Here is a 12,151-nt window from a genome sequence, read left to right as displayed (position 1 = left end):
AACCCAGTATAGTCAACCAAGGAAGCTAGGCAGGGACTCCTGTGGGCCCAGACAATAGAGCAAAGAGTTGTCACAAGTCAGGTCAGTAGCATAGCTCCAGACTCTAATCTTCCTGTCCCTACAAGGTGCACAGAATGTCATACTGGAGACATTTGGACTGAGAGGTTTGGGGTCCATGATACCTAGCAGCAATGTGTCAAATAAACCAAAGCACTTGTTCCTGATTCCATGGATAGACCCTAGAAACCCCGTATGTGAAGTGACAGTGACAGCCATAGGTTGCTGTGAAAGTCAAATGGGAAAGTGGATTCAATTGTGTTTTGTAAAGTGTTAGGTACCCTTTTCTTTCTTGGTGCCTCCATTTCTGAGGGGTGGCAGGGGGAGGGAGCAGAAAGCTCTGCTTGGATTGTCTGGTTCTGGATGATTTTGTGGTTTTTTGTAGGACCCTCAGCACCATCTTCCCTAGACTGGGGACAAGGGTGTTACACCAGGAGCTACAAAGAGACCAGGACTTTCTCAGGGGCATACCAGAAATTCCTGGCAGGGCTGGAGTCAGTTCCCCAGCCTCAGTGGATCTTAGGAGGGTCTGGAGCTTCCCCAGTACCACTCAGTTTGAGTTGGCATGTTCCTTGGGGGTGACAGGTGAGTAATTTCCTTGTGCTCTTCTACTGAGGTCACAGCCCTGCTTCAATCCTGATAGGAAAGTAAGACGATGCTCAGTGATCTTGCCCAGCTTCTCTGAACAAGGGGATCCTGTTGTGATCAGGGCTGCCTTCCTGCCTCCCCACACCCTGTGACTAATGATTTGCTAGAATCTAATGGAAGACCAAACCTACAAGTCACCTCCTCAGGCTCAGATCCCAGGTCTTATTCAGATACCAAGGTCGAGGCAAAAGAGTCAATATTGGTTTCCTGGTCCCAAATGGGCCTTGTGCCCTTGTGGGTCTATTCCTTCTTTTCTTTCCTTCTTTTTTCTTTTTTTCCTTCCTTCTTTCCTTCTTTCTTTTATTTTTATTTTTTCAGTTGTATGTGTGAGGGTATGTTGCCTGCATGTATGCCTGTGCACTATGTGGATGCCAAATCCAGAGGAGGACATCAGATCTCTTGGGATTGGAGTTACAGCTGGTTGTGAGACACCACGTGGGTGCTGGGAACCGAACCTGAGTCCTCTGGAAGAGCAGCCAGTGCTCTTTTACTGTCTACCTCTCCAGGGCCCCCCCTTTTTATCTTTTGTTGATTTTCTTCTTTTCTAGAAGGGCACATAGCAAAATTTATTGAGAAGCAAAGGAACAGCTCTCTGCAGCAGGGAGAAGTCTTGAGAAAGTTGCTCAACTGTACTTTCACCCCCTTTCCTTCCAGGGGGTGCTCTAGACAGCAGTCTAGAGCGTCCCTTGACCATGACAGGTCCCTAGGGGAGGACGGTGTGGATGCCCTGTCCTCTGCTCCTGGGATTATAACTGTCCTAGCAGGAATGAAGATATTCTAAAAGACAGAATCAGATATGTCTTTGGTTATCAGATCTTTGAAGAAATGAATTCAAGGAATTGGACTTTCTCCAGGAATCCTATGCTGGGAGAAAGAGAAGGTTGAATCCTGGCACCAGCCAGTGAGGAAAGAGATTTCACACAGTTCTGACAGCCTGCTGGAAAGACTTGGAATGGAGACAATGTGACCACACCTTGCTTGGAACTGCTTAGCTATGCATACATACTTATTTTAAAACATCAGCTGAACAAGGGCAACAACAAAAGACAGCCAAAATGGAGAGGGGAGCATGACAGAGTGAGGAGCTAGAACACAGGTCCACAGGTCTCAACGCTAAATAAGGAGCTACACACAACCAAGAAATGCTGAGAGTGGGGGAAATAGTTTTCCTTAAGAAAAACTAACCAATTGGTTCTCTAATACCAAATGGTGAGTTCTGAAAATAAACATACAAGTTTAGATACTGAATTAAATATTTAGAGTTATAAAGCTCTGGAGCTCTGCTGCATTCCAAGGCTAGCCTAGTAGTTCTTTGCAAGGGTTTTGGGAAAACAAATGTCTTGATTTCCTTATCTGTCATATAAAACCAGCAAGAACTCCTAATTCACAGGGGACTGAGACAGGGGATCTCAACAGTTAAGATCACTTGCTGCTATTCCAGAGGACCCATGTTCAGTTCCCAGCAACCACATGGTGTCTCACAACCAGCTGTAACTACAGATCCAGGGAATCTGAAACCCTCTCTTGGCCTGCATAGACACTTCATACTTGTAATACACAGATATACATGTAGGCAAAACATTCATGCACATTAAAATAGATACATCTTTGGATGGGACATAGAGGCGTGTATCCAGTCTTTAATTCCAGCCCTGGAGGCAGAGGCAGAAGGATTTCTGTTAAGTTTGAAGCCAGCCTAGTCTACATAGTAAGGGGTCAGCCAGTGCTACATAGTGGGACCTTGTCTCAAGTAAATCAATCAACCAACCAACCAACCAATCAAACTATAAAAAACCCTCCTGATTCACAGAGATGTGAGAGATAATGAACACAAGAATTTAATATATAGCACCAAAATGATTATATTAGTGGTATTATTACTACTATTGTATACTGCCATTAATCACTGGCAATGGTATCATGATATGGGGAAATGTTTTGGTTAATAGAGATGACCAGTGGAGTAAGACCCTAATTCCCAGTTTGGTGGTGGAGAGTGTTGGGAAGTCTTCCTAGCAGGATGATGTTCTAGCCTGGAGACAAGTAGACAGAGAGAGAACATTTCATCATTGAGAAGAGAGAGACAGAGACAGAAAGACACACACACACACACACACAGAGAGAGAGAGAGAGAGAGAGAGAGAGAGAGAGAGAGAGAGAGAGAGAGAGAGAGAGAGAGAGAGAACTGGGCTCCAGGTGGGGTGAAAGGAGACCCTCAAAGACTTTCAGGGTGATTTGAGAAGTTCAGGCTTCACACACTGTTGAATCCTTACCAGGGGAACTATTTGTTTGAATTGGCTCTTCAGAAAAATCAGTGGTAAGACTTAGAGGCCCTGGATTTAGGACAGAGCAAGTTGGGACAGAGGAGTATATGGGAAGAGTTGGAGAAAGGAAAGAAATAAAGTAATTATAATTTTAAAAATGTTGAAAAATCAGTAGTGCTAAATTTGGAGAAAGGAGGGTGGGAGGCTGGTTAGGAGTTGTTATGTAGACAAGCTGGAGTTTCAGTGAGGGTAGAGCTGAGGGACACAGAGAGGAAGAGCCAGTTTTAGGTGCTAATCAAGGTTTGGGCTGGACTGATGAGCTAGAGGGAGGTAAGAAGAGAAGAAATGGTCCAGATTCTACCTTGGTGGCCTGGGTGCCATATCCTCCCTCACACAGGAGGAAAGGCATGTATGCTGAGAGGAAGGGGAGAGGCAGTCATTTGGGCACAATGGGTGTGGAGTGTCAACAGCTGTCAGAGAAGCAGGGCCTGCAGGCCACAGTTCTGGGGACCACCTCAGTCCATGCTGGGGTGAGTGGGGAGAGAATAGGTGAGCCGCGGGCACACCCCTGGAAAGCACCAGCATGGGAGTGGAGGGAGCCTGCACAGGGTCTGAGAAGAAAATGGCAGACTGGATCAGGCAGTAGGAGAATAAAAGAGAGTTGAAAGAGGAGTGAGGGAACAGAAGAGTCGGGAGGTGGAGAGAAAGAGAAGGGGAATTTCTTAAACAAGAGAGAAGAGCCTGCATGTGTATTGAGTTGTAGAAGGTTCCTCAAGATAAGAGTAGGGAAGGGTTCCTGGCCTTCAGAGGAAGTAGATGAGAACGGTGTCAGGGAGCCTGGGGAGGGAGGGAAAGTAGATGGAGTGGAGGTGAAGAGTGGTGAGGAACAAAGCCGTAGACTGGAGAATTGAGCAAATGGAACTGGGAAAAATGGTCAGAGCTGCAGGGGCCAATCAGTTAATGAGGTTGAGGACTGAAGGTAAGTGCCGATGTGTTAGTGAGTTGGGGCCATAGGTGTGCCTCAGTGGTAAGGAGTTCATTTAGCATGCTTGAGGTCCTGGGTTCACTCTCCAGCACAGCAAAGAACCAGCAACCTTAGAGAACCATAATTGTGCGCCTGTACACTATGAAAGCTACCAGAGAATTGAAAACATAAGAAGATGACATGAGTGAATGGGTTCCTCAGAGGACCTAGAAATCAGGGATGCAGGAAAAAGTAACTCACAGTGGGGAAGACAGATTGGACGAGTTTCCTAGACACTATTCACACAAGATCCTTCTGCCTCTCTGCCCTGCTCCTTAGCACAACCCACCCCCCTTAGTATTGCTGGGCAATTGTTCTACCATGAAGCTACACTATCATCTTGCCTTTTTCTTTTTATGTGTATGTATGAATGCCTGCATGCTTGTCTGGCACCATGTACATGCCTGGTGCCTGCAGGAACCCAGAAGAGGGCATCAGATTCCATGGAACTGGCCTTAAAGACAGTTGTGAGTCCCCCACGTAGGTGCTAGGACTCAAATTCAGGTCCTTTGGAACAGTAGCCCATGCTCTTAACTTCTGGGCCTTCTATACAGCACCACATCTGCTAATTTTATTTGAGATTCATTGAGGGCTTGGAAGGTCTCACTTAAAACAGTGTCACTGCCAGAAAAAAGTCATTAAGGATGGTCCAGAGTGTGTTCTGTTTGCACTTAAACTCCAGAAAGAGAGGTCTCAGTTGCAAGGGCTCACTGAGGCTCTTAGTTGTGAGCAATAGTCTAGGACCCTGATGCTCTTAGCTGAAGGATCACAGTGCCCTCCATCCCTCTGGAGGCCCCATCAATTCACCAGATTCTCCTGGCTCCCTTACCATAGTCCTATTGCCTAAGAGCTATCAAAGGCCCAATAGCACAAAGGCCCTGATGGTTCCACAGCCTCCACACCTCTCTCAGCTGAGCAACACTGCCAAGAAAAACCAGAGGGCAAGTGAGAAAACCAGTTGTGATCTGCCCCGTCAGAGGTGGCAGCACAGCAGCTGGCACCACCCCCAGTGTCTCCTGGAGCCTTGGGATGGAAAGGGAGGCAGAAACTCCAGGATCAGTTTCCTGAAGCTCCAGTCCATCCAGCTGTCTGTGGGGGAGCAGCCCTGGAGCCAGAAACAGCCACCATGGCCCAAGGTAGGGAAGCCACATGGGGTGGCAAGAAAATGGGGACAATGAAGACCCAGAGACACCGAGGGCAGGAGAGTGATTCAGAGGGAGAAAGGAGTAAGACAGAGCTGCTCTAGGAAGTCAAGAACTCTCAGGATTCATTGGTCCCCTGAGAACCAAGAGGCAGGGTGGAAATAAACATGCTACCGTGACGCCTCCACAGTAGGGTGGGATGGGCAGGGCAAGGGATTAGGGCACTGGGATTCCTGTCCTCTGACACTAGCTAACTTTTTTACATTGGCCAACTCATTTCTCTAGTTTCTGCTTCCCGTACCTGAAAACCAGAAGGATTTGAATCATAGTCTTGAAGGTTCCTTACAGTGCTGAAGTTCTCTGAATCTTCATATTTTCTCTTCTGCTTAACTTTGGAAGTCATCATCGTCATCTTCTGTAGACATCATCCTCTCTAGATAAAGAGCCACTCCGAAGATGAAATGATTAGATGACACCATCTATAGGGGATGGGCTTTTTTAAACTTACTCTACACATGTGATATCGTAACCTTTATTTACTATAAGTAATATAATATTTTACTATTTCCTTAATTTTATATAAATTATATATAATTTTATTCTTGTTCTTGGTTTTTCAAGACAGGGCTTCTCTGTGGCTTTGGAGACTGTCCTGGAACTAGCTCTTGTAGACCAGGCTGGTCTCAAACTCTCAGAGATCCGCCTTCCTCTGCCTCCCGAGTGCTGAGATTAAAGGCGTGCACCACCATTGCCAGACCTAATTTTAATTACAAAGGAAGTATATGAAAATCCATTTGGAGTAAAATACAGCAATAATTGCAGATAAAACTCTAAGTACCCCAACGTCATGTTGAGTAACCATTGTTTTTAGTCTTTGGTCTATACATTAGTATATATATATATGCTGAATGTAATTGATTGGATCAGCATGTGTCGTTATAAATCCAGATACTCTCATACTATAAATATCAACTTAATATTTCTTCACCTACTTCAATATTTTTCATTGTGCATGGTATTCTACAGTGTGTGATTTGTTCATCTCTCTTCTAATAGATACTTAAGTCCTTCCCTTTTTAAAGATAGACAAGCAATCTTACAGCTGGCATTCTTATGCATGCTTCTGGCACTTGTGAAGGAATGTCTCCCTAGGACAGATGCTGAGGTCACTTTCTGAGTTCTTCCCACCACCCCCTTGCTAGTTTCCTCATTCTCTCCTTCAGGAAGAAATACTCTGAAATTGAACATCCTATTTGAATATAGATGGACTAAACATAGTATATCAAAACAACAGAATATTGTTTGATCCTGAAAAGGAAGCATGCATGTGTCATGGGAGGAGGTTGACATGACCCATGGTATCTCTGGAGGGTAGGATATATTTGAAGCGCTTCCATCAGTCAAATGTTGCCCGGCCTGTTGGGTAGCCTTAGTCACGCCAGACCTGAGTCAGTTAGTGCTCTCTGCCTAGTCAACTGGTCTCTGAAAGGATGAACTGCTGCCTTTTGGGTTTTTTTGTTGTTTGTTTTTCAACACAGAGTTTCTCTGTGTAGCCATGGCTGTCCTGGAACTCATTCTGTAGACCTGGCTGTCCTCGAACTCACAGAGATCCACCTGCCTCTGCCTCCTAAGTGATAGGATCAAAGGCATGTGTAACCACTGCCCGGTTCTTTTTTTTTTATTATTAGGAAAAATTCAAGTTCTTTCCCAAGTAGCAGGGTTGGAGTGTCCTTTCTGAACATAAGTAAAAGCTAGTAATGGACAGCCACTGTTGGGCCAAGGAAGAACTCCTGACTTGAGTCACAAATCTGAGTTTAACATGAGACAAAACCCTCTCTGTCTATCAGAAGCTCTGTTTTCTCCCCCTAGGTGTAGATGACATGATATTTCATCTATTCAAGATTCTGGTAAAAGTTAAATAGTAAACATGACCCAGATAAAGTGTTGAGATAATCTAAAACTTGAAATAAGTGGAAGTGGTTTTGCATAAGATAAAGAATTCGTCAAACAGTGACCATGTCCGTAAAATCTGTATATGCTGATGGTTACTCTTGTGATTCATTAACAACAACAACAATAAACAACTACCTAATGTGTTACTGTGTTAACAGTAAACAAAATAATCTAGAGAGGGTTGGAAGACAAAGCTGGGGCTGAATGTGGTGGCATATGCCTACATACTAGAACTTGGGATGCTGAGGCAGGATGGTGCATGTGGTTAGCCTGGTGGTTTCAGGCTACCCTGCATGATTGTGAGCCTGTGTGATTGTGGTCTGACTCTTTAAAACAGAAGATAAAGACTGATGTTCATTTTGATAACTTTTATATGAGTGATTTGAGTCACATTTATTTCTAACAGCTTTATTGAAACATAATAAAGGCCATCCATTTGAGGTATACAGTTAAGTGTATTCATATAGTTCTGAAAGTGTCACTACTATCTAGTTCCAAAACACTCTTATCACCTCAAAAAGAAGCAGTCAGAGCCAGGTGTGGTTGTGCACACTTTTAATCCCAGCACTCAGGCAACAGAGGCAAACTCTGGGAGTTTGAAGCCAGCCTAGTTTACAGAGTGAGTTCCAGGACAGCCAGGGTTATGCAGCTATGTTGAGAAGAAGGAGGAGAAAGAGGAAGAAGAAGAAGAGGAGGAAAAGGAGGAGGAGAAAAGAGGGGGAGGAGGAAGAGGGACAGGAAGAAAAGAAGAGGAAGGGGAAGAAGAGAAAGTGGAGGAAGAGGAAGAAGGAGAAGGAGAAGCAGCAGCACTCAGGTCCCATTCCACCTTTCTCTGGTCCCTGGCAGTCCCTAATCTACTTTCAATCTCTATGGACTTGACTACTTAGACATTTCATAGAAATGGCGTCATACAAAATGTGTTCTCTTGCATCTGACTCCTTTCACTAACAGTAATTTTTCAAGGTCCATTCATGCTGTAATGTGCTCAGTTTACACAAACCCATTCTTTTGACTTTCTGTGAGGATATGCATTCATTGTTTGGTGGTACACAACAAGGGGTTGAATCACATTTAACTCTGTGTTCTCTAGTGTTCCCCAAAGTGCTGTACCATTTTATAAACCCACCAGCAAGGTCTGAGTGCCCTACAGCGCTGCATCCTACCAGCACTGCATCCTCATGGGTGTGAAGTAACAGTTCATGTGTGTTTTCCTAGTGACCTGAGCATCCTTCCATATGCTTATTGTCTTTTTCTTATTTTGTTTAGAGTAAGATCTATTCAAATCAGTTATCCATGTTGGGTGGGAGACATGCATAATGAGCATGTAGGGGTCATAGGACAATCTTGTAGGGTTGGTTTTGCCTTCTATCACATGGGTCCCAGGGTCTGAATTTAGGTTGTCAGGCCTATGCAACAAGTGTTTTACCTACTGAGCTGTCTCGGTAGCTTCAGTTACCCAAGTTTCCATTTTGGCTCCTTGTTTTTGTTGTAGGGTTGAACATCCATCCATCCATCTGGTATTTTTACACTCTTTATTATGTCCTTGAAGAAGAAATACCATTAGTTTTGATGAGGTCCAATTTACTTGGGGTTTCCCACGGATTCTTCTTCTCCCTTCATGTCTAAAAAATCATTGCCTACTTCAAGAAGAAGATGTACCTGTTTTCTTCTGAGTTTTATGTTTTAGCTCTCATGTTTTAGATCTTTGATCCATTTTGAGTTAATATCATGTGAAGTAGGCAACCAATCTCATTCTTTTTCATTAATTTTTAAATATTTATTTATATGTATTGGTGCTTTGTCTGCATATTTGTATGTTCACCATGTGCATGCTTGGTGCCCAAAGAAGTCAGAAGTTGGTATCAGATCTCTGAGACCAGGAGTTACAGGCCGTTGTGAGCAGCCATGAAGATGCTGGAAACTGAACCTGGGTCCTCTCCAAGAGCAGCCTGTGCTCTCATCTGCTGAGCCGTTGCTCCAGCCCAGACCACTTCATTTTTTTACATGTGGATATCTTCCTCCTCCTTTCTTCTTTATCAAAACACAGCCAAGAAAAGTGGTAGGTCTCTATCCTTAGCTTACATCTCATGTTGTTACATCTCTCTCAAATTCATGGCCTCGTCTTACATTTTTATTGTTAAACACACAAATATAAAACCTACTGAGTGATTTTGGCACTGCGTCTTGTACAATGTGAGACCTCTTTTTCTAAGACTCTCAGGTTTAGCCCGCTGATTTGTGTCTGTGCTGATGCTACCCCAAATTGCCTTGATTACTAGTTTCATAGTAAACTTAGAAGTGCAAGCCTTCTGATTTAAGATGTCGATTATCTTAGGGCTGGACATGGGCCATGCCTATATTCCCAACACACTAGAGGCCGAGGCAGGAGGACTGCCATGAGTTTCTGGCTACATAGCAAGATACTGTGTTATCCTTCCCCTCAAAAAAAGAAATAAAAAAGATTGCTTTGATTACTATGGATCCTTTCTTCTTTGCTATTAATTTTATGATCCACTTGTCAATTTTTGCAAAATGGCAATTGTGCTTAAAAGTTTTGACTAAAAATTGTTTTATTTTCAGTTTACATAGCAACTCCAGTTCCCTCACTCCCCTACTCCCCTGCTCCATTTCCCCTCTTCCCACCCCCACCCACTCCTCATAGGAGGTAAGGTCTTCCTAGGAGAGTCCAAAATCTAGCATACCAAGGCCCTCCATACTGTGTCAAGGCTGAGCAAGCGATCCCACCACAGCGAATGGGCTCCAAAAAGCTCATTCATGCCCCTGGGTTAGGTCCTGGTGCCACTGCCAGGCTCCTCCTACAGACCAAGTCACATAACTGTCACTCACACTCAGAGGGTCTGCCTGGGTCCCATGCAGGTTCCCCAGCTGTCAGTCCATAGTTCATGAGCTCACACTAGCTCGGGTCAGCTGTCTCTGTGGCTTTTCCCATCATGATCTTTGTTCATAAGATCCCTCGTCCCTCTGTTCAACTCCAGGAGCTCAGCCCAGTGCTTGCTGTGGGTCACTGCAACTGGTATCAGTTACTGGATGTAGGTTCTATGATGACAATTAGGGCAGTCACTGATCTGATTAAAGGTGAATACCCATTCAGATACCTTCTCCATTATTGCTAGGAGTCTTAGCTGGGTCATCCTTCTGGATTCCTAAAAATTTCTCTAGTACCAGATTTCTCCCAAAACCCACAATGGCTCCCTCCATTAAGATATCTTTAATTGTTCTCCCCCTCTGTCCCTCCTCCAACTTGGTCTTCTTGATCCCTCATGTTTCCCATCCCCTATCTCTTCCTTTCTACCACCTCCCAGTTTGAGAATTTTATCCCCCTCCAACTTCACCCATGCCCCCCATCCCTCTCAAATCCATGACCTCTTCTTTAATTGTTATTGTCACGCACACATAAACATATGTATAAAACCTTCTGAATCCATTTAGTGTTGTTTGGATATACATGTGTTTAGGGTTGACCACTTGGGTTTGACTAAGCAATCACTCTCTCTCTCTCTCTCTCTCTCTCTCTCTCTCTCTCTCTCTCTCTCTCTCTCTCCCTCTCCCTCTCCCTCTCCCTCTCCCTCTCCCTCTCCCTCTCCCTCTCCCTCTCCCTCTCCCTCTCCCTCTCTCTGCAGCCATTGATTGCCTGTACATGCTCATCTCAGGATAGAACCTTGTGAAGTTTTCCCCATCCACACTGTCATGTCTACAGCAGTTCATTGTTCATTATGCAGGTCTTGTTTAGGCAATGGAATGTTGAGATTTCATGGGAACAGCTTTCCTGTCATATCTACAAGACACAATACAGCAGCAGACATCCTGGTCCTCTGGCTCTTACAGTCTCTCCTCTCTTTCATGATTTTCCCTGGGCAGTCGGGTGTTTGGTCAGTATTGTGTTGAGTCTAGAACCATTAAAATGATACTATTGTTAGTTGTCATTTGAATGATACCATCTTTTAACCCATAAATATGGGATATTTTTCCATTATTTAAGTGAATTTCTTTAAATGACATTTTGTGGTAAAAGTTTTGCATTCTGTTGTGAATATGTTACTAATTATTTCAGTCTTGCTACTCTAAGTGGAATTACTTTTACATATTTTTCTCAGATTATTCATTGTGATGTAAGAAAATACAGTTGAATTTGCTTATTGGTATTGCATCCATCCTGAAATCTTTCTGTAGTTGTTAATTCTAATTACTGAGTATTATTATTCTTATGCCATGTGTGAATAGAGGTGACTTTACTCATTTTTAATCTGAATGTCTTTGATCTCTTTTCCTTGCCTACTGGCCCTAGCTGGAAACTCCAGTACACTTTGTCTTTAAGGAGACAAGAGCAGGCAAGAACACCAGTCTTTATTTTGCTCCTTATCTTAGCAGGAAAGCATCCAGTGTTTCACTATTAAATAGGATTAGCTGTGGGTTTTTATAGAGACCATTTATCATGATAAGGGACTCCCTCCTTACTTGTTTAATTTTTTTAGCATGAAAGGGTGTTAGTCTTTGCCAAATGATTTGATTAATTAATTTTTTTAGTCAATGCACAGCCAAGACAAAGCAGGTAGGTTTCTGTCCTTCTCAGCATACATCTAGTGTTGGAATATAGACAAAAAAGTAGCTAAGCGCTGGGTGTGGTGGCACAAACCTGCTGTCCCAGAACCCCAGGGACTGAGCAAGGGGGATCAAGAGTCTGCAGCCAGCCTGATCTGGAGAAGTAGACACAACAAGAAAGAACAAAGAACATTTGAATTCCTATGCTGAGGCTGAGAAGAGTAGGACCCCAGGATAAATGTATCAATGTAGATGAACATATACACACATTAACTGGTCCATGTGAGCAGTTAAGATTAAGAGTAATTCATTTCAATGCTGTAGAGCACTACAAAATGTGAAGAAGAGTGGCCACCTGGGGCAGGTTTCATGAGGGAGAGAGGTCTGGGGGACAGGTAGGTGTAGCAAGTCTTCCTCTGTACTGCCAGCTCCCAAATAATGACATGGAGACTAGTTATTAATTATGAAAGCTTGGCCTTAGCTTAGGCTTGTCCACTAGCTCT

General features: G+C 43.8%; 1 protein-coding gene across 1 annotated transcript in view; it reads left to right on the top strand.

Annotated features, from left to right (window-relative positions):
• The first annotated feature begins 4,972 nt into the window (after window positions 1-4,972).
• The window catches only part of Tgm5 (transglutaminase 5), a 34,753-nt gene continuing 27,574 nt past the window's right edge, over window positions 4,973-12,151 (top strand). The window contains exon 1 of the mRNA XM_040744942.1: window positions 4,973-5,129. Within this exon, the coding sequence (XP_040600876.1) occupies window positions 5,120-5,129 (10 nt within the window). The 5' untranslated portion in view covers window positions 4,973-5,119. The remainder of the gene's footprint in view (window positions 5,130-12,151) is intronic.

This window comes from Mesocricetus auratus, unplaced genomic scaffold (genome assembly GCF_017639785.1).
Source record: "Mesocricetus auratus isolate SY011 unplaced genomic scaffold, BCM_Maur_2.0 Super-Scaffold_100004, whole genome shotgun sequence".
In the NCBI taxonomy this organism is placed as follows: Eukaryota; Metazoa; Chordata; class Mammalia; order Rodentia; family Cricetidae; genus Mesocricetus; species Mesocricetus auratus.
This window is presented reverse-complemented; position numbering and strand designations above follow the sequence as displayed.